This window comes from Phoxinus phoxinus, assembly GCF_949152265.1.
Source record: "Phoxinus phoxinus genome assembly, chromosome: 1".
In the NCBI taxonomy this organism is placed as follows: Eukaryota; Metazoa; Chordata; class Actinopteri; order Cypriniformes; family Leuciscidae; genus Phoxinus; species Phoxinus phoxinus.
Genome location: NC_136876.1, coordinates 38,639,686 through 38,663,122, shown reverse-complemented (window position 1 = coordinate 38,663,122; position 23,437 = coordinate 38,639,686). Strand labels below are relative to the sequence as shown.

Below are 23,437 nucleotides of genomic sequence, written 5' to 3'. Positions count from 1 at the left end.
TCTTATACTGTTATAAAGATTGATTTACATTACAAGCCATCAGAATTTCATCTTACTTTTTGGTAATATAAATATCAGCAACTGCAGCAAGTTGCACATTTTTGCTCAGTTTGGGCCTCTGAATAAAACGTAAGTGTTTTTTATCTTTAGATTCTCATATATCATACTTAATGAGCCATAAAAGCCTGATGTATGAAATGTGATACAAAAAAAAAAAAAAAAAACGCATACTTTTTTTAATTTAGAGTTTGTCTCAATATTCAATAAACTCTTCCTATCGAGAAAAAAAAAATATATATATATAATTTTCTGATTATTATTTCATATGTCAGGCTTTACAGGGAAAGTACCAAATATGTTGAAAATGGCAGATGTTTCTCCACCTGCAAACACAGCTGAAAACCTAATTTAGTTGTTTCTCACTGCAGATTTTACCTGTGTTTCACTAGTTATCTGTCTGCTATCTTCCTCAGAATGTGACTCCCACTGTAAGAGCCCCAAGGGCAAGATGAAGGTCACCATGAAAAAATACTGCAAAAAAGATTTCGGTAAGTAGCTGTTATTTAGAAACGCCTGATGTCTTTTCACTTCACGTCACTAGACATCTTTCTCTTCTAGGTCTATTCTATTCTCTCTCTCTCTCTCTCTCTCTCTCTCTCTCTCTCTCTCTCTCTCTCTCTCTCTCTCTATATATATATATATATATATATATATGTGTTCCCCCTCTCTCATAGCGCTGACAGCTTATTCAGAGGCTAAAGGTTTATGTTATAGCATCAAAGCGTGTGAACTCAGCAGGTTGCTCCAGATGGACACGCTCAAACTGCCTCGCAGCATCTAGAGGACAAAGGGGACAGCTGGTTCCTGTTCAAAGCAGAGATTTCACAAGTTTAAATACTAATATAGTTAATATAATAAAGGACTTATAGAGGTTCAAGAATGTAGTTGTAGGTTTTAAGTGGCACAACAGATTCTTAAAAATCTGGTCAATGCAAGTTTTTTTCGTCTTCTTGTGAAAGTTGTAGTACCACACATGAGAAACAGATTACAGAGAAAAATAATAATACAGAGAACTCCACATACACTACATTTCAAACTCTATCCAACTATAGCAAACCAATGTAGCTCAACTGGTAGAACAAGGGGTCGAGATTTGTTAATGTTTTAAAAGAAGTCTCTTCTGCTCACCAAGGCTGCATTCATTTAAAGGTAGGGTAGGTAGGATTTATATAAAAACTTTTTACCAAATTTGATTAAACTTTCTATATATATCAATGCATAATTAAAATGTAAGTACTCTGATAAAAAGAGTATAAAAATCGAGTGACTCTAGACCGTTTAATCTTCATTAAACACAGCTCATTATTTCCATTCGGGACGAATCACAGGATTGGCTTGCGCGACTGTCACTCTCCGTCGCCATGACTACCGCCGCTATTACTGGCTCTGCCCACGTGCGCGCAGTCGCGCACCCGTTTTTAGGTGGGAGTGAATTTAATTAATGAGCTGTGTTTATTGAAGATTAAATACACTAGAGTCACTCGGTTTTTTATACTCTCTATTTCAGAGTACTTGCATTTTAATTATGCATTGGTATATAAAGACAGTTTAAACAAATTTGAATAAAAGTTTTTTTTAACCAATTCTGACCTACCCTACCTTTAATAAAAAAATACAGTAAAAACAATTATTACCATTTACAATTTTATTTATTCCTATGATCAAAGCATCATTACTCCAGTATTCAGTGTCACAGGATCCTTCATAAATCAGTCTAATATGATTTGACGATCAAGAATTGTTATTATATAGGAAGTTATTTTTTGTAAAAATCATTTCACCTTTTTTTCTGGATTCTTTGATATAGAACGTTAGAAAGAAGAGCTTTTATTTAAAATAGAAATCTTTTGTAACATAATTTATAAATTACTTTACTGTCACCTTTGATCGATTTAATAAATGCTTTCTGGATAAAAGAATAACTTTCTGAAAGAAAAATTTAACTGACTCCAAACTTTTGATATAGTTACTATATAGTTATACTGGCAAAATGTATATTTTGAATGTTATTTTACTATTTTTTTTTTTTTACGTTTCTCTGGATACAATTGTCTGTTAAATTCATAAATGCACATACAAACTATATTTGTCATACTTCACCTTTTATCAGGGCCCAATATAAAGACTCTTGCTTGCATATTCGGTAGAGGCAGAATCTGTCTTTGTCTGCACACATGTCCTCTGGCTGTTCGCAGAGATGAGAAAAAGAAAAGATGTTTGATTTCACAGTGTGATATCATAAACTCATTCCTTACTGGCCTCAGGTCTGGAAACACATCTGAGATTTGCGGTGTCCAAGAGTGAGGACTGCACTGCCTCTGCAAAAAACACTGCCAAGCTAGAAATAAAAACTAAAATGAAGAGAGACAGACAGACACGTCCTAAAATGGTGCAATGCAGTCATTTTTTCTGTCCTTACTGGAACCGGAAAAATGATAAACAAACATTAGTTTCCATCCAAAGCTGAGAATTTTACTTTTAAAAATTTGTGAATAACACAGTGTTTCCATCCCATGTGTTCAAGAAAGCAAAATCATCACTTCCTGGGAAATTGGTGCAAAATATCTAATAAAAATGGAAGCTACTGCAATTGCGGAAGGAATTATGGCTCTTTTATCCTACTGTACATCATAAATGACTTGCGTCTGAGCGCATATATTTGAAATCGAAAGTTTCAAGTTGAATTAAGGTGCAAAACTTGCTGATCGTGTTCTCCAGCATGATTTGAAAATGATCCAAAGAGCATCTCAAGCTTCAGTGGAAAAGCAAAACATCTGCACAAAGACGTTCGCATGCACATTGTCACAAATTAGCTTATTTGATTAGTGACCTAGAAATAGTGCAGAAGCAACTTTGCTTTCATGTGCAAAACTTTGTTTATTTCCTGAAATGAAAAACATTCCAGATTGTCAATGTGGTTTCAGAGTTTTGGACCCCAGCGTATATGAAGGCCTCAGCACGTCTGCAGCATCTAGCACAAACTGAAATGTGAATTTGCGGCTAAAGCTATTGCACACAGAATAAGGGTTATAAACACACAGAGAGAACCACACATGTCCAATTTATCCCAATCACACTGGCCATCTAAAGTGCAATTTCCTCATTAATATAGCACCTTATCTATATTAAGATCTCTGTACTTCTCATTACTTTTAAATGACTCATTTACAATCCCTCTCTGCTATCACATTGGTTCCCAAAACATTTTTAGCCATCTCCTGGGGCGAAGCAGATAATATTAATATAGATCAATCATATCCACAGGTTGAATCAGCAACCACAAAGACTAACGGAACAATAGAATGAAGCAAAGAAAGAGAGAGAACGAACTATTAATGGCATTGCTGGTCATCTGTAGCTGCTATCGTTCAGGCTGTGATATTAAGTTTCATTCGTTTTTCACTCTCAGCCACAAGTGTTCATACTCAGAGGTTGCTCTCTTAGGGAAGTCATTCATCATGTTGATGTTATATAGGACAGGTAACATTGGCTAAGCCGAGTGTCCTGACTGCAGTATAAATCTCATTGGGTGGGGTGTATGGAAGGGCTAATGGCGTGTCCCCGTTCAACCGGCCCCCATGTGCGAGAGAGACCCAATGATTTTTTCGGTAACACTTTAGTTTAGGGTCCTATTCTATTTTATATTGTTAGTTTGTCTGTATGAGACTAGCAGTAAGCTAGATCAACATTAGAATAACATACAGATCATATTCTAACATTTCATCATGTTGAACTATATAACATTGATTAGTTTTATGTACATTTGCTCACCTGTCTAATAAAGTACATGTAAGAGCTCTGTCAAGTCAAAGTTTTTCAAGGATGTGGAGCTCTTGGCATCTCGAAAACGCCACGCTGATATTGATCCCCGTTTTAGTTCTCCTTTTGTCCCAAAGTCTGCTTGCCATAGTCTATAATGTTTGAACGAAATAACAACAGCTTGAGCGTGCCGCTAGACGTAATGCAGTTGTCCACGTCTGTCGCCATGGTTACTATGGCAGTACTATGAGCGGCCGTTAACCAGGGATAACGCGGATATTACGTCATTGACAGGCGACAAGTGAACAGGTTTTCTGGGACGGCCAATTATTTAAAATTGTAAATTCTCTGAAAATTAAAAATCGGGAACTTTTGGGATATTGTAAGTACACAACTGCAGGAAATGTATCACATGGTGCAAGTGATTTTGGGATATTTTATTACAAAATTCATACATATTGTACCTTTAACTCACCAAAATAAGTTAAGCAATTTTCTACTTTTTCATGTTAATCAAGATTAAACAAATTTTTAAAGTCAGTTTAATATAATTTAAGTTAAAATTACTTAAACATATAAGTGGATTGTATTTAAAATTTAAGGCGGCAATTTTATACATAAATTACACACCCATATCGGAAACTATATAAAAAAAAGTGTTGTAAGACAAAACGTCCAAGTATCATCGTCTTAAGGTTACCACAGACCTTATTTTACTCATAAGTTGAAAAACCCCATTCTAAAAACCCATAGGAACATTTTGAGGGAACTCTACAACCTCATAAGATGTTGGACAAAAGGTTTTCTAGAAAAATTTAGACCTGGGCTCATATAGCATACGGCAGACCAGCGACCAGACCACCTTGTGCAATGACATAGTCTCAGTAAAATTGCAGTGAATGCTTGTATCAAAGAGGTACAAATTGTCCAGAACTCACAGGACATTTACACTACTGGTGTTAGTGCTGCTGCATCCAGCTCGACATTTCAGTCCTGGCCTTGGTGAAGTTTTAAATCTGTCCAGCGCTGGCGAATGAGACCGACAGAGAGGCGAGAAAGAAAGAAATACTCCCCGTTGATCCGCTTTTGTTCGGCGTCGCTACGGAGACGGGTCCGAAAGGGTCGCGTTCTCCTACTCATGGGTGGGGGCAGAATGACAATGAATCAAAGAACTGTGTGTGTGTGTCAGTGTGTGTATGGAGCTGCTTAGCTTTGCCACACACACACGGCGGAGGCAGCAGTCAGTGCCCCGGCGTAAGCGGCTGGGCGTAGGGCGTCCCAGCGGGGAGCTCGCAGGAGCTTCAGTGTGGTAATCAGGCGCACTAATTAGATTAGAGCTCGGCTTGTGTACCGCGTGCGGGTCGTGTTCCAGCACACTGACTGCACACACAGAAAACCAGCGGGACACCTGGCAAATCTAGGGGCCTCTTCCTCTTTTTAAATTCATTTCTCTCCCTCTCTCAATCTGGAGAGAAATCCCTTACCTTCTAACTCCTTTCTTTCTCTCTTTCTATGTGCATTGTCATGAAAGAAAATAAAAGTGGTCTCATCCCATTCAGCCGATCTCATGGAGCTTTGGAGATGGATTGTCTTGCTGGCCTGTGCCGTGTGGCCTCATGCAAAAGAGGGTTTAACTTGCCAGATTAAACAGGCCCTATAGACACTTTAACATATTCTTATCTTGTGCATCTTGGCTTGTGGTGTTTAGCCAATTATTCTATGTTATCACCAAGATATGTCAGGATTGTATGCCACATAGTAAGTACATTTGTAAAGAATATAGACAGGTCAACCGTTTTAACTTAACGTTAAGATTTAGATTCAAATATATTTATTATTTTTAAAATATGTATAAATTTTTAAATTATTTTTTCAAATACAAATATTCCATGTAGTCAGTCAGTTAATATTACATACAGGCAACATGCTTAAAATAATTATAAAATAATTAACAAAATGTGGTTTAAAGTCATGCTAGATGGACTATGGCATGTCAAACCACAGGTGAAAGCATTTTTTGTCACCTACTCACAAATATAAATTATTACAAAGTAATTCATTCCGAGAAAAATTACATGTTTTGAAAAAGAACATTTTATTGCTCAAATTCATCTCAAAACTGCATATGTATTGCTCTTCCAGAGTTCACAGGACTTCCTGGAGCTCTCTGTTATTTTTAATTTAAGTCTTATTTAATTTTAATCAATGTTTAAACATTTAATTTATATAAACTTTGTCAACCTAAAATATGTTAGGAGAAAAAAAATTACATATTTTTTTTAGATAGCATCATTTGGATCATTTATGAAGAGGACTTTGAAAGATTGTGATGAGAAATGTTTGAGCTGATATTTAAAAATTAGTTGATGTAAATTAGCACTCTGAGAGACACTATAGATATTGTCCGAAACTAAAGGAGACACGCATTTTTCGTTTACTGGTGTCTTTCTTTTTCTTCTTTTAATTTCATTGCTGACTAGGAGAATCTGTCAACTAAAAATATCTACTTTCTGTTTCCCATTTTCTCTCTATAGCTGCATCATGGTCAGAAACAAAGTTGTCCTACTAACGCATGAACACAATCTTTCATTTGCCGCAGAAAATAGTCTTTCTTAGTACCTGGACAAATCTGGAAAGCGTTTGCCACCCGCATGGCGTATCTCAGGCTCAGTACTGGATTCAGACAGGAAATGTGCCAGTTTGGCAGGGTACGATGAAACCAGTGCCAGTGATCACAGCATTAAAGCGCCGTGCAGAGAGAGAGAAATATTTGATATATTATAGTAACACACTCTCAATATAAGCTCACTTTATGCAGTATGTGTAAAACAAAACAGTAATGACATCACTTTTAATATATTTTCAGCACAAAGCATTTAGGTTGGTTCTCCTCGTGTTTGTTGGAAAGTCATACAATATATGCAATGTAATACACACACTGCTATGTGGTTGCTGCTAACCTATTTGTTTAGTTGCCAGGACGTTGGTACAGTATGTGGTTGCTAAAGTGTTCTGTCTGGTTTCTAGGATGCTGTTATGTGGTTGCTAAGGTGTATTAGGTTGTTGCCAGGATGTTGTTATGTGGTTCCTAAGGTGTTCTAGGCAGTGTTGGGGGTGACACATTACAAGTAACTTGAGTTATGTAATCAAAGGACTTTTTTCAAGTAACTCATAACAAGAAACGCAAGTTATGTAATCAGATTACTTTTATTTTCAAGTAAAACAACGCATTACAATAAACCTGAGTTATGTAATCAGATAATTTTGTTCAAGTAAAGTAACGCATTACAAGTAACGCGAGTTACGTAATCAAATTACTTTTTTCAAGTAATAAGTAATGCAAGCTACGTAAACAGATTACTTTTAGTGTAGGTTAGTATAGGTTCAGACTACCGTAAATGTGAGCAGGCATTCACTCATCTGACTTAACAGATTCAGTATTTCTTAAAATGAATAAAAACAGTTAAATTCAAACTCTGAATATTATGAAAACCTGCAATTGTTAAATGTAAAAAAATGTATAAAAAATGTTAATCTGACTTAATTAACCAACGTCTTTGCTGCTGACCTTCGACGATCCAATTCAACCATATTATAAGCAAAAATTACTTTAGTTACACATTTGTGTTTCTTTTTTCTTTTTTTTGCTGAAGAGTGTTGAACTTTCTTCTCCTGTTTCCTATCCTTCAGTGATCCAGAACGGCAGCACAGCTGAAAGGTTCGTTTGAGCTGCGCCCTCTATTGTACAGGCATAAAAATGCATTTCCTTCAGCCTGAGGCTTATTCATTTCACTTTTGGTGTCAAAGTACCTTAACTTTTGCCTTAACTTAAGCAAGTCCAGCCCAGGTGAGAAAAAGTAATGCAAAAGTAACGAAATGCATTATTTTCCTTAAAAAGTAAATAAGAAACGCAAAGTGTCACTTTTTAGGGAGTAACGCGTTATTGTAATGCATAACTTTCCCAACACTGGTTCTAGATGATCACAAGGACAATGCTATGTGGTTGCTAACATATTCTAAATGGTTGCAAGGATTTTGCTATGTGGCTGCTAAGGTGTTCTGGATGGTTTCTAATGGCGCTTTTCCACTGCGTGGTACGGCTCGGCACGGTGCGGTTCGCTTCACTTTTCCACTGCGTGGTACGGCTCGGCACGGTGCGGTTCGCTTCACTTTTCCACTGCGTGGTACGGGTCAGTACGGTTCGGTTCGGCTCGGCACGGTGCGGTTCGCTTCACTTTTCCACTGCGTGGTACGGGTCAGTACGGTTCGGTTCGGCTCAGCACGGTGCGGTTCGCTTCACTTTTCCACTGCGTGGTACGGGTCAGTACGGTTCGGCTCAGCACGGTGCGGTTCGCTTCACTTTTCCACTGCGTGGTACGGGTCAGTACGGCTCGGCTCAGCACGGTGCGGATCGCTTCATTTTTCCACTGCGTGCTACGGGTCAGTACGGCTCGGCTCGGTGCGGTTCGCTTCACTTTTCCACTGCGTGGTACGGGTCAGTACGGTTCGGCACGGCTCAGCACGGTGCGGTTCACTTCACTTTTCCACTGCGTGGTACGGGTCAGTACGGTTCGGCTCAGCACGGTGCGTTCGCTTCACTTTTCCACTGCGTGGTACGGGACAGTACGGTTCGGCTCAGCACGGTGCGGTTCGCTTCACTTTTCCACTGCGTGGTACTGGTGGTCAGTACGGCTTGGCTCAGCACGGTGCGGATCGCTTAATTTTTCCACTGCGTGCTACGGGTCAGTACGGCTCGGCTCGGTGCCGTTCGCTTCACTTTTCCACTGCGTGGTACGGGTCACTACGGTTCGGCTCAGCACGGTGCGGTTCGCTTCACTTTTCCACTGCGTGGTACGGTTCGGCTCGGCACGGTGCGGTTCGCTTCACTTTTCCACTGCGTGGTACGGGTCAGTATGGTTCGGCTCGGCACGGTGCGGTTCGCTTCACTTTTCCACTGCGTGGTACGGCTCGGCTCGGCACGGCACGGCTTGGTTCGCTTTAGCTCGGTTTGCTTTTCTTCTGAAGTTAGTACCTCTGCAAAGTGGGTGGGATTATAGACTGATCGTTATAGTTTATCCGCTCCTCGGCAACCAACGAGAGGAACGTCTGCACTTCGTCCACTGACCATGATTCAGCCTTTTTTTTTTTGGAAGTTTTTTTCTTTCTTTTTTTCTTCAAGCAAGTGAAGCAAGTAGTTTAAAAACAGGTGCTACATCGGTGGCTGTTACTTGCTATTTAAATCTAGCGGGTTTGGTGTCTCGTGTCGCCCAAATACAATGACGCTGGTAGTGACGATTCTGTCTGACCAATCAGTGATCTGCAGTGTTTTCACGTCACATTTTAGTATCGGTACGGTACGCTTAGAACCTCAACAGAGGTGGTACCATTTAAGTTCAGTTCATCTTTAAAGCGAGCCGTACCGTACCATGCAGTGGAAAACCGCCACAAGTGGTTACGTTTAGGGAACAACCATAAAGAGTCAATTAAGTATATGGTATATAGAGTTCTCACTTTCTAAATGGAACTTTTTAGGCAATTTTATCAGAAAAAACTATTCTAATACAAGCTGAACACAATTTAGCAAACACCACTAATGAGTCAAAGCAACTGTTTTCAACCTTTTTAAATAAGCTCAACAACACATTTTGAGTCAGGTTTGTGAAGAAACGAGAGCAGGTCAAGAGCGAGACCCGGAGCAGGATTCTCACGCTGCTCTTGGACCGCGCACCGCCGGCCGGGCTCAGATAGCTCATGAGGTCGAAACACATCCGCAATTCTTCTGGCAACTTCTCTGTGGCTGGGATGATAAACAGTGGCCCCCCTCCTCTCTCAGCCGCGCTACCCTCCGCACACCCTTCTTTTCTTTTTATCTCTTGTTATTTGGATGGCGAAGCGGGCTCCGGCCCAGAGAAACACAGGCGATGAATGGAGGGGCTGTGGGAGTGCGTTCTCTCAAATTGGGTGCAATTTGCTCGCAGCCTCCCCCCCACCCCCCACTCCGCTGCTCAATTGGGACATTCCATTCAGCGATCGGGGCGATCCTTGCCTCCCTCTCTAAAGAGAGTGTTCACATTCAAGAGCGCAAAGAAAGAGTGCTAGGAAAGAAAGAGCACTTCCTGTGTCATTTTCACACAATGCTGTAATGGCATATTTCTTAAACATGATGTGCCACTGGTTCATGGGTTACTGGCTGCAGGGTGTGTGTGAGTGTTTCAGGGCAGCACTGCGATGCCTCCCCGTTACACACCGGGTCCATGCTAAATGCGTAATCGAGGTCTTTCCCCCCCTCTGGGCGTCCTCCCCGTGTGAAAACACTTCATGTCAAGTACAGATTAGCTCGCAATCTGCGAGTCTGATGATAGTTAAAATGCATGACCCGAGGGGATGTCTGCCGACTGGGTTTGTTAGCGGTTACCACATGGGCTGGATGTTAACATCTGATGTAGAACTTTTTATGTTTGCTCCATTGCCGCGGATACCTAGTGTCAAAAATACTGAGAACACATTCATATCAGATTTTTTCTTCTTCATTTAAACCTGTAAATAAAGAACATTTTAGGACTTTGAATGATTCTTCTGAGAATAATATTGTATAATAATTTTTTTTAGTTAAACTAAAATTATTATGATGGTATAATTTTCAATAAATAAAGTTTTAAATGTTTTAAGATTTTGAACAATTGAAAACAAGCAAAAGTTAAAATACAATTGTTTTAACATCCTAAAACTTTCAAAAGTGCTCAGGTAATGTCGATGGAATGACCCATTTCAAGGGTCATATCTTCATATTTACAAGTAAAGCTTCAAATAGGTTTTCTATGATTACATAATTCTTATTACTTTTCACTGATATAGGGACTAATGTATACTCATTCAATAACATTTGTCTGATAATCTTAGATTATTGTTTTTCCAATGTACATCTGTCTTACTGTTTTCCGTTTAATGAACATTTCAGTTTGATGTGTTGAAATGACAGGTCCACTCTTGTCTCTGTGTTGTGTGTTAGCTGTGTTAGCCTAATCACGCCTGTGGCTGTTTTATCTACCTCAGAAATCCATTTTGGGTGGGAACGTTTACCAGTATTAGATTGTAACTGTTCTGGCTGTTCTCGGCCCGTCGGATGTGATATTCTGGCCCTCTCTTAAAGGCACATAAAAGCTAAAAGTTTCACACAAAAGATAATGAAGAGAACGGAATGGGCGGGTCTCCATCTTTTCCGTTTTATCAGTGTCAGGAGATGGAAGGAAAGCATTTCTATGGCAACTTCCAGTGTGGTCAAACATCACTTTAAATATACTGTGGATTACCAAATGATACTATGGTAACTGTGGCTCAACTGGGTCTGCTTCAGGACCCAGGTTTTATATTGGACAACAAATAATGACTCGTCCTAGTCCCAAAACTGCTAATCTCAGAAAACTTTTTTAAAAAGTTAAACTTTTTTGTGTGTGGAAAATTCTAAATTAAATATATTTATTAAATTAAATATATATTTAAATATACTAACCATAATTTGCTATTAATATAATAAAAACTAAAATAATTATAAAAATAATATTATATATAAATAATGTAAATATTTTATTATTTCTCGGTGTATAAAAAAAGATCTGACTATTTATAATACCGTTGCATTATACTGACATACATATATATATATATATATATATATATATACATATATATATATATATATATATATATATATATATATATATATATATATATATATATATATATATATATATATATATATATATAATATATAGATGGATGGATGGACGGATGGATACTGTCGGGCAAAAACCTTGCATCTCCAAAACCAATACTTTTCAGGAAATGGAAAAATACTTAATTAAACATTATTAAACACTGTGTTGTCAAAGTTTATATCGTGGCTTTATATGGTCATTATATTATTCATATTTGACCAAAATCAAGCTCAAATAGTTTTGTCCAGTGTTTTGTCCCTCATTACAATGGCCGACTCTAGGGAAAATTCGCAATTATCTTTTAAAATGTTTTATTCCGTGGCAGAAACAAGCTTCCATAAGTTTCCGCCCAATATATATATATACTGTATATGTTTAGATTTTTTCCCTGCTGTCCACAAACCAATTTAAAACAGACCTGTGACATATTTTGGGGTCTGAATCAAAAGTGTCCTCATTTTGCTGTTCCCTGATCTGTTAATCTGATTCTTTCTCTCCGCAGCGGTCCAGGTTCACGTACTAAAAGGAGACAAGGCGGGCGAATGGTGGAAATTCACTATCAACATCATATCCGTCTATAAGCAGGGCGGACACCGCATCCGCAGAGGAGACCAGCCCCTGTGGGTCCGCGCTAAAGACGTGGCCTGCAAGTGCCACAAAATTAAACCCGGGAAGAAGTACCTGCTCATGGGCTCTGGCGGCGACGACGACTCCCGCGGTCAAAGCGGCGTGGTGGCGGACAAGGGCAGCCTGCTCATCCCGTGGAAGGACCTGTGGGCCCGCCGGCTTCGGAAATTCCAGCAGCGTGACAAGAGGGGCAAGTGCTAGAGGGGAAAACATAGAGGGATTGAAGAACAGGAGAGAAGGAAAGACAAAATAATGACCCGAGCACCTACAAGTCGGAGCAGATTGATCAGAACTGTGGTGAAGGACAACCACTTGTGCAGTTTTGCCTTCCGTCGTTTAGTGTTTTTTTTTTGTTTTGTTCCCATCAAGATTTTATTTTTTCATATCTTCAATTTTGCAGAATTTGCACCTACTATTAAGTATACATATATATAAAGTCGTTTATGTGTGATCCTTTATGATTTCTGCCTTTTTCCACAAAATATAAAAAGAAACAAGCTACTGAGTCAATGTATCTACATGAGCGTTTCACTTCAGAAGAAGGGTGTCGGCGGTCGACATTTCAAAGTGGGGTCCAAAAGTCTGCAGGCACATTGAATATCTGGATTTAAAACCTGGAATTTGGCATAGTTGCGGAAATGTAAAACAAAGAAGAATTTAAATGACAAAATATTCGTGAATCTGCAAATGTATTATTAAAAATGATTTGACCTGTGGCGCACATTTGACTCATTGGGATGATTTTGCAATCACATTCCTCTTCTTTCAAAGAAAATAAAATAACACTTTCATTATCTCTCTCAGATTTTTGGGCCCCACTGTACAGTTTTTATGAGAATGCAGCATACGTGATTATGAGGGAACTATAAAGATCTGTTAAGCCAATACATGCCAAAATTAGATTTACATTCCTTCCTCTCAGATAGAAAATCTGTTGACAATACCTCACTGTTGCTGTTTGGAAGACCTGTGATTGGTTCAACATTGCATGACACCCTAAGGATTATTTGGTGCCAAAAGCTATGCTGATACTTTTGGCCTTTGATGCTTTGATAACTGTGGTGATCTTTAAAGTGTGAAGTCTACCTTCTGTTCCATAACTATTTGTAGTATGAGGTTAGATATACAAATAGAGTATGATTTTTTTTAACCACTTTATGATTTTTGATTTGAAAAACAAAAGTGTATTTTTTTCATTATGAACAATTTCCCTCTTTACTGCAGACTCCTGTTATAGTGTACAGAATAAATCTGAGATTTTTCAGATATTGATAATGCAATAATCACAAAATTCCCCCAAAAGTAGATTTGTCATCATTAAGAGAAATCAGAGAAGCTCAATGTCCTTTTGTTTGATGACATTTTAATGTTCTAGATACTAAATTTGAGACATACTGTAAGTCATTGCTAAGGTTTAGTGCTACAGGGATCGAGGATATAACAGAACAATGAACACAAGCCTGAATGGTCTTCATGGCTCTGCTGACCAGTGTATGCAGACGTAAGGTTACATCGTACCAAAATAAATCGGATAAAATGACTCTTATTATTTAGGGAAACAAACAATTTTCTGTGTTATCACTTGTGTGGTACCTTTCTTTGCTCTGGTACTTTACTACAGTGATATGCTCTACTGTTTTTTTTTTTGTATAGTTGTATAGTTTTCTTTTTTTTGTACAATATTTAGTAGATTATATTCACATGCGATTAACCATTTTTTATTTTATGAATATTCTGAAAATAAGAAAAGCAATTTTAGATTTTCTTTGTTTACACGAGTTGATAGTGTAGAGAGAGGGATGTACTATGTCTATGTGACATGACAATATACACACACACACGCACACACACACACACACACACACACACACACACACTGAATCTGAATCTGACAGCGACTATGAACTGAAAGTCAGTGACTTTGGTTTATTAAAACTCACAGATGGTCTAGGTCTTTGGAGACACCTTGACCTCACAAGTAGACTTTGACCAGTTTTCCAGACATTTTGGAAAATGACTCTGAACAGATTTTTTTTTGTTTTGTTTTTTGATGAAGACATTTACAATGTTCATGGTCCTCCTGTATATGATGTTTTACTGTGTACTTTGCAAAAGCTGTGTATTGTCCTGTAATGCATACTAATATATTATGATTCTCATAAATGAACATATTTAATGATACATGAACTCACATGGCTGTGTGTTTATTTTTGGTCCCAAATATGATATTTTATATATTATTGCAGTTTTTTTGTGTAAAGCCACTAATGAAAAAAAAAAGAACACTTAAAAAATAATAATTCTGCAAACTGTATATTTGGCACAGTAATAAAAAAATGTCCATTGATAGTAGAAAAATCATTTCTAAGATGCAGTTATTGTATATAATTATAAATGGGTTTGCACTTTATAAACCCCAACATTTTCATATGGATGAACGTAGTTAAAAACTATAATTATTTAATAATTATTTTAATTTGATAATAATAATAATGATTATTGCTATAGTAATTATTGTTATATTAAAATTGTTATATAATGTATTATAATATAACTTATAATGATAAATAATATAATAGATTAATAAATAAATACACACACACACACACACACACACACACATATATATATATATATGTGTGTGTGTGTATTTATATAAATAAAATGTATATATACACAGACACACACACACATTATATATATTATATAATAATACTTATTATTTATTTATTTTATAGTAGTAATAGAATATCATACAATTTCCAATGTCCTAGTGATATTATTTTGTTCCATCATGGCCAGAAAGAGACTACACAGATGAGCACTCTAGGCTAGTTTAACGGTACCAACTAAATAACAATAATACATTATAATTGTAACAATTCCGAAAGCCAGAGTAGTAAGCCAAGTTAAACACAACCAAATACTGTGTGTCAAGTGCCGCACGGATGAGGGCCCGTTAAATGCGAAGCGAAGAGTTAGTGTGAACAATAAATGTCAAATGGAAGTAAAATACAGTTCTGTTTTTGCGACAAAACCCAGCAGCAGACGCGATAAGCTGCATCATCATTTACTTTGGCTCTCTGGACCTCAATAAAGACCAGAGCCTTTCAGAAGGGCTTCAACATGTAAATGTCAGGGCCCGTGTATTTCAGCTTTAACTAACCCATGATATATCAAACACGTAAAACAGACCTCTGGTAACAGGGTGGGCACTTGATGCTTCTTATTCAAATGAAAACTAAGGCATTTTCAGAAATCTCCTGCATGGAGGAAGTTGCCTTTTGTCCTAAACATCCATTTGAGCAATACAGCAGGTGTATAAAAGTACAAAGGCATTTTTCTTAACAAAGAAGTAAACTTTTTTAAAAAGTGGATATATGGTGGATGCATGCGAATATACTGAATATATATACTGCTAAAGAATTACGTCAGCCAGTGCCAGGACAACCAATAGCAACAGAGGAGACAGTGACATTTTAAACAGATATGACTAAATGGAAAGTGTGCATTTCCAATAATTTAGGGTGATATTCTAAGGGAAGCAGCAGCTACATGCAAACTCCCCGGCCTGCTCTCAAAACATTTATCTTAGACACACTCCCACCATTGTGTCTCTGTTAACAGCCATCAGGCACCTCCTAAAACAACGGCTTCCTGAATGTCTGCAAGTGTGTGTAGGGCTGAAAAAGGTCAAATTCAGATCACCCCAAGGCACGACTACACCAGCGCAAGCACCGAAGAGCGTATCTTGTCCTCAGAGCATCAGATGGGTAAGCTGAGCCTCAGACGTGTGCTGTGTCGGGAAGGACGGATCAACTCTGTTTCTCTGGGTTTCTCAGCTTCAGCTTCTGAAGGAAATGACTCCATAAGAAACCTCATTAAACTTCTTGAGGTTAGTCAACATTGCCCATTTACTGTAGATCACATTCATTCCACTTTCAATTCAAGGAAAATTGTTTAATTTGTTTTTTTCCATCTCAGATGTTCTATTATGAAAAATCATTCCCTTTTTCTCTCGGTCCTAAAGGGCTCCTGGACCTTCATCTGCAGCATTAAGCCTCAGCAAACTACCACAGAAACCGAAAATTCTCGGGCCAGCAGCATGTGTCCAAATTTCAATCTTAACCGTTCTATTTCATCAGAAACGATCTGAACCCATCAGGGCTTTAAGTGTAAAATATCGAACTTGTCCTTTAAGTAGGGTTGGCGTTGTTTGTTCGATTTACAAAGTGGAACAGAGCAGTGACATCTAGCCTTCATTTCAGCCATTGTTGAACTGCGCCGGGAGTGGACATGCACAAAGTCGAAAAATCCCGCCCATGAAACCCGGAAGCGTGATAATCCCCTATTTTGCGCAACCAAAACGGCACAATTTCAAAATACTTGTACAGACACCCTGCTGGGATGTTACTCAAGTTAAAAGATAAGTAATTCAATTAATGTTATTTGTATAGCGCTTTTCACAATACACCTAATTTCAAAGCAGCTTTACAGAAAGTGCATGAGTCCATATTACAATATAGAGTAATAGTTATGTTATCAGGTAACTGTCTAAGGTATGTATTTCAGAAATGTACATATACAAAATCCCAGTTAGCTGAAGATGTATTAATTTAAACAATGTAGAAATTTAATGCAGATACAATGAGCTCATTGAAGTAATGAATACTTGTTTGTTAACAAATGATTGTGACATTTAGAAAATAAAGCATTGGTGCATGTTGATTCAGAGTTTGAGGTCATCTGAGGTCTTCGCGGGGGTTGGGACCGTCTCTTCACAGGTGTTGGGCATCTGATGTCTTCATGGATCCAAACTGGAGCTGACAAACACTCTAGTTACCTCAGGATGGGCATCCCAGGATAAAACAGAGAAGCAAATAGAAAATAATTAGCGTAGCTTCTGTTCATAACATAAATCAAAGATAATCATGTGCATTTGATCTAATATAGCCGTATAAGGTTAGGAGATTATATGAATGCTAGGCTAAAGAGACGCGTCTTTAATCTTGATTTAAACTTGGAGAGTGAGTCTGAGCCCTGAATATTATCAGGAAGGCTATTCCAGAGTTAAGGAGCCAGATGTGAAAACGCTCCCCCTTAGATATTCTAGGTACTATCAAAAGCCCAGAGTTTTGTGACCTTAAAGGGGTCATGACATGAGAAACCAAATTTGCCTTGATCTTTTGGTATATAAGAGGTCTTTGTACCATTAAAACGTCCTGCAAGTTTCATAGCTTAAGACGTCCTCCCCATTATAAACGAATCATTTATTTAATCAAGCTCTAAATACAGCTCGTTCTGGATCCATGGTAAGAAGTGACGTCACGGTACGAAGTGACGTACCAGCGTTTGCATATGACCGCCTCCAGAACAAGACAACTACGCTTTAAGCGCAAGACAACTACGCTCATCTCGTATCATTGTCGCGCCCGCGCGCCGCGCGCCTCACAAGTGTTCAGTCGACGGACAGCGAGTGGGTCTGCTCTGTGTACAGGGAAATGACGATGCCGCAGATGTGCTGTTCCTGGCTGTGGACAAACAACATCTTTGAATACGCTGCGAAAGATCCAGTCGTCAGGGAAAAATGGATGCACTTTATTTTTTGACGTCCCAGTCACGGCAGTGTTAATTTAAGCGTTTGTTCTATAACGTTACATTTTAAGGATGACTGTTTTGAGAACAAATCCCAATATGATGCTGGCTTTGCCAGAAAACTGTTGCTCAAAGATAAGTCCGTGCCGACTATTCTGGGCTCAACAACGACGACGCAAACTTACTTTTTATCACTGGCTAATATAAACACATTTGTATAAGAGAATCTTGAAAATATGTCGCCTTTCTAGTAGGCCTACATGTGATAGAAAATTAAAAATGTTGCCTTTATCAATGCTGCATCTTCAAAGATGGCCTGTGCATGCATTTTTGTCCGTGGTACACCCTATCATTTCATTGGAATTAGTTAAATAATGTTAAACTGTTAGCATAATTATGCAACAATAATCCGTTTTCAAGTGTCTCGGGTTACACTTTTTTTATTAATTCAAAATAGTTTCACTTTCCATGTGGACACGGGCTGATCCAGTCTTCGTTGTTGTCGTGATCGTTCATTTTCCTCTGATTCCGGCTCAAACATATAAGGTTTTATCATTGCAAGAGCCATCGCTTCGCATGCATCACCCGCTACTAAACAGTTGCGCCGAATCCGCAAATGTTCTGGCTGGGGGCGTTAATAATTGATGCATAGGTACTGACGTTAGCCAATCATAACAGTGGGCGTTAACACTGAACTCTTAAAGGGGAAACACCCCCAAAACAGACTGTTTGAATCAGAGGATGAGAAACTGGGTGGGAAAAGGTCATAAATCACTACATTTTAAAAGTTTTTTTGTAAAAAAAACTATAGTAATACTATAATTGCACCTAAGGGAACATAATAATAATAAAAAAAAAAAAACATGTCATGACCCCTTTAAAGAGCATGATGGGTTGTAAGGCGATAGAAGATTAGTTAAATAAAAATATGTTATATAAAAAAATATATATTTTTCTGTTTTTATTCAATTTGAGTGAGATGAGTAAATGCATGTTCACATTAGTCTAGAACTACAATAACACATCATGTTCACACAGTGCAAACAGGGGCACATGTTCTCTCAACATGGGGACAGGAAAGCTGTCAGTCCATAAATGGGAAAACAAAGTACTTATTTGAGAAAGATATTCTGTCAAAGTAAGGCGTTACTTTACTAGTTACATGAAAAAGTAATCTGATTACTTAACTCACGTTACTTGTATTGTGTTACTTCCAAAACGGATTGATTAACATTAATGACACAGACAGCATCAGCAGTTTATTGTGCTCTCACTTTAAAATCCAATGCACAGATCCAATATACTGATACACATCCGCTTTCTTTCCTAATTCTTCATGTTCATTTAAGACAGCTAGAGATATTAACTCAAACGTCCTGTTATACTTGAGCTGTGAGGATAATACTGTATGACTCCCGATTCTTGCATTTGTTGACTCGCTCCAACTGGATCACTGAATCAGTGAGTTGATGGAATCAGTAGCTGCTACAATCGAATCAGTCGGATTCACAAATGAATCATTCAATGCTACTTGTGAATTAGTCTCAGCCTCAGACGTCACGAACACGGAACGTTGGCTAAACGTCTGATGCATATAGTACACTTATCTGGAAACACTTCAGGAATGTCGTCATCTGATTGGTTGAATTTTATCGGATTTCCGGGGGGCGCGGGAAAAACTGAAGAAAAACTGTTGTGTTTACATGAGTGACAATGAGCATTTATCAAGATCAGCTAAACGTATGATTCTCAAAAGTATGCGAGGTTCACGGCATAGACTCTTTAAGAGATGTCCAGGAGTTTTGTTTGAGGCACTTAGTGGAGACTTGTTGCTCGCCGGTCTGTTGTTGTGGGGACATTTCCACTCCCGAAACGTGACGCTGAAGGAAACGAACTGTAATTGGTTGTTTGACATGTCGGTCAAACTGCCTTATGGGCGGGCCTTGGCCAAAGAAAGGTGCTATGAATTCCAGACCTTCAGCCGTCAGTCTGAAGGTCTGGCTACGCGAGACTACTTGTGAATGGGTTCAGTCCGTTCATCGGCAAGAATCGTCTCCAAAGAATGATTCGTTCACAAAACGGACATCGGTTGCAATTTCTTCACCTCAATATAAGGATGGCATGTTTTTTTTCTGAAATTTAGCTGAGCAAAAAGTCATATATCACATTTTGAATGTAGAGAAGTATACGTTTCCCAAAATCAAATTATTCATTTTTATGAGTCATGACACAGAAATCTATATTACACGGTACTACAAGAGGAATTAAGGTTATACCTGGCTGGGACGTTTTGCACTTTTAACCTATTATTGACTTTTTATTCAATAATGTTCCAGATTACCCTAATTCACCCCAGCATATATACTCATGTAAGGCAGAAGCAGGCCATCAACCCTCTTTAAACCCCATACAAATGTTCATTTAAAAAACAAACCAAACAGTCGCAATGCTTTTCTGGTGTCTTGTCTCGTGAGCATCAGGGTTCAGCGTTTTCTTGTTGCCAGTTTGGAAACAAAGCGAATACACATTGAGCATGTGCACTTCCCAGTTCTCCTTCTCCCACCCCTCTAATTCTCCCCGTCTCTCGCTCTCTCTTCTCTCACATCGTTTTCACAGAATGGCCCAAAGCCTTTGAGAATTGCTCCATGAGAAACAAATGCCCAGGCGCCTTAATGGAGTCCAAATCAGAGCAGGATTCAAAGAGGTGCTCAATATCAAGCGCTTCACCCAGCCACACATACACATGCACACAAAATAGGGGCCCAAGTGTTTGACACCTACGCCCTTGGCATTTCTCTCTGTCCTTTTCCCTTATTCCTTTCACTCATTCTCTCCATTTCCCCCTCTCTTTCAGTACTAATTTCTGGCTTACGAGACACGGGCACAAAGCCGCCTCTTATGCGCATAAGAGTGGCTGGGATTCCTCACCGTGCACAGGAATGTGAGGTTGGGTTGCTTTTATCTCATTAACATTTCCATACAGGATTAAGCCACTTGGCCCTCAGGACCTGTATGTTATATATGTCAGCCATTCCCTGGGATATAGCTATGCTCCCGCCAGCTGCAAGTAAACAACGAAAAAGACAATTGGCTATAATGCTCAAGCACTCTTAATTTTCATTCACACGCTTTCAAGAAAGGGCAAAGGCAGGTGTGTGAGCTCGATGCTCTTGTTTCGCCAGTGCGACGACAACTAAGATGTGCTCTTCACATTCCCGGCCGCAATATACAATCTTAAGTGTCGGTGCTAAAAACCCCCAAAAGTATACACTTTATACATTTAAATTTAGGGAAGACTGTTTAACCTCAGAGTGAAAATAATAATAATATTTTTTTTTTGTCATTTCCACCTGATTGAAAGCACGAGTTGGATGCAACATACTTTTGATTGGATTCCTTTTTTAAGACTTTAGAGATCACGTAGTGTGATTTCTCAGTTACTGAAAATAATTCTAATTGCCATTTTCAACCAGAATGTAGGCTAAAACTGTTATTATAGTAAACAAGTCACAATTATGAGATGTCATGTCACAGTTATGAGAATTAACATGTAAATATTGATATACTGTATGTATCTATTGATGTACTAGTTATCAGTCATATATCAATATCTTTGCCTTATAATTTCATAACAGTGGCAAACCCACTACTGTTGCTACAAAATGGTGAATTGGAATTTACAACATGACATATCACATCGTTTAAGGGCAATTGACCGTTCGTGAAGAGACCCCCCCCCCCCCCCCCCCCCCCTCTCTCTCGCCACACCATGTTCTCACGCAGTGAAAAATACATCGCGGAGCAGAGCGGACATTGAAAATGCGCTGACAGACCAGACTTTTCGGTTACTTTTGTTATTAAACATATTAAGTCTCACCTTTCAAATTTGGTCATTTTTAAAAAAAAATTTAAACAATAAATACCATTTTGTTGCTCTTTAATGTGTCTGTCAGATCGCTGTAGAGCATCAGTTAAAGCTGCTCGTGAACCGATCATCTCTTCCTCCTAGTTTATTTATTGCATCAAATAAACATGAATGAACAAGGAATGTTGTTTTAACCGCGGAAAGGCGTCAGTACACGTTTTTCAAGTTAAAATCCTCCCATGTTAATCTACTAACTCGCCTGACTGCTTTGTCGGACAAAATGGCGGATGGCGAAGTATGATTGGTCAGATCACCTGTCAATCAAGCTCCCTGCGAAGGGTCAATAATACATAACTGACAAAACTGTAATTATGGCACATTTATACTACAGGGCTGTTGAATGCTTGAATCTGATTGGCTGACAAACGTTCTAAGGTGTGCAATTATTTTCAGGGAAAAGCTCAGCTAGTTCCAGGCAGGTCTTGACCACATTACAGTTCCACATCACTTATTTCAAAGGTCTTTACAGATAGCAACAGCAAAAGAACCAAAACCCACAGTAACACTGACCAACCAAATAAATGTAGTAAACAATAAGATAAAAACGACAAATTATTTCCATGTTTTTGTACGGAAAGCACATAGCCTACTATCTTTCTCCCACTCTCCCACTCAAACACGCACACACACATACAGTACGGACACACATTTGCACAGAAAAGTGTTGTCAGCGCTGTTCTAATGATTTTGTCAGTAAAATAGACATTTCTCACTAGCGAGGTAATAACAGCACTGTTCTTGGAGAAGATAAACGTACAGTTTCGCTATTATTAGAGATGCTGTGGCTGCTAAACAATGTTGAGAGACACACTTAGGTAATTCACATGCTCTCTCTCTCTCTCTCTCTCTCTCTCTCTCTCTCTCTTTCTCTCTCTCTCTCTCTCTCTGATCTTTTTAGTAAGAATTTTAGTAAAAATTTAGTAAAATTTTAGGTTTAGTAAGAAATTAGTTCTACACACAAGAGCGTTTTAATAATGAATTCTTAAAGGGGTGGTTGATTATGATTTCACTTTTTTATCTTTAGTTGGTGTGTAGTGTTGCTATTTGAGCATAAGCAACATCTGCAAAGTTACAACGCTCAAAGTTCAAAGCAAAGGGAGATATTTTCTTTTAAAGAAATAGTTTAAGGAATACAAACAGCTGGTATAGGGACTACAAGAGATTCCTCCCAGGTTAGTGACATCACTAACCCTAAAATTTACATAAACATCGCCCCCGGGAACGCGATTTATAGATTATCAAGACAGAATATGCTAATCAATGACTAGAATATTTCATCAACTAACCATTCAGAAATGTCCTGTTGCTTCTACATATTGTCACTTCTTCTTAAATCTCTCCATCATTGTCTGACTCCAGTTTGAACATAAAAGGCTAAAAGTTTTAGACATTTTCAGTGCATGTCTGTGTGAGGTAAAAGGACACAAGCTCTTGAAGCTCCGCCCTCTGTGCAGCAAGCAGCAGCTCATTTGCATTTAAAGGGACAGACACAAAAACGGTGCGTTTTTGCTCACCCTCAAAAAGTGACAATTTTAACATGCTATAAACATATCTACATATCTGTAGACATACTAGATATAAACATATCTGTGTGCTATTTTGAGCTAAAACTTCACATACACACTCTGGGGACATCAAATACTTATTTTACATCTTGAAAAAAGAGCATTATACCACCCCTTCGAGTGTAAGTCTATGGGATTTCTTCACCCGTTTTATCATCCACGAGGCAAAAAAGGTTTGATCTCTTTCCTCA

General features: G+C 38.4%; 1 protein-coding gene across 1 annotated transcript in view; it reads left to right on the top strand.

Moving 5' to 3' along the window:
* Nucleotides 1–14,351, top strand: part of ntn1b (netrin 1b) — a 70,319-nt gene extending 55,968 nt beyond the window's left edge. Inside the window, exons 6-7 of the mRNA XM_079628523.1 lie at nucleotides 474–548; nucleotides 12,037–14,351. Coding sequence (XP_079484649.1) covers nucleotides 474–548; nucleotides 12,037–12,362 — 401 coding nt within the window. The 3' untranslated portion in view covers nucleotides 12,363–14,351. The remainder of the gene's footprint in view (nucleotides 1–473; nucleotides 549–12,036) is intronic.
* Nucleotides 14,352–23,437: the final 9,086 nt, after the last annotated feature.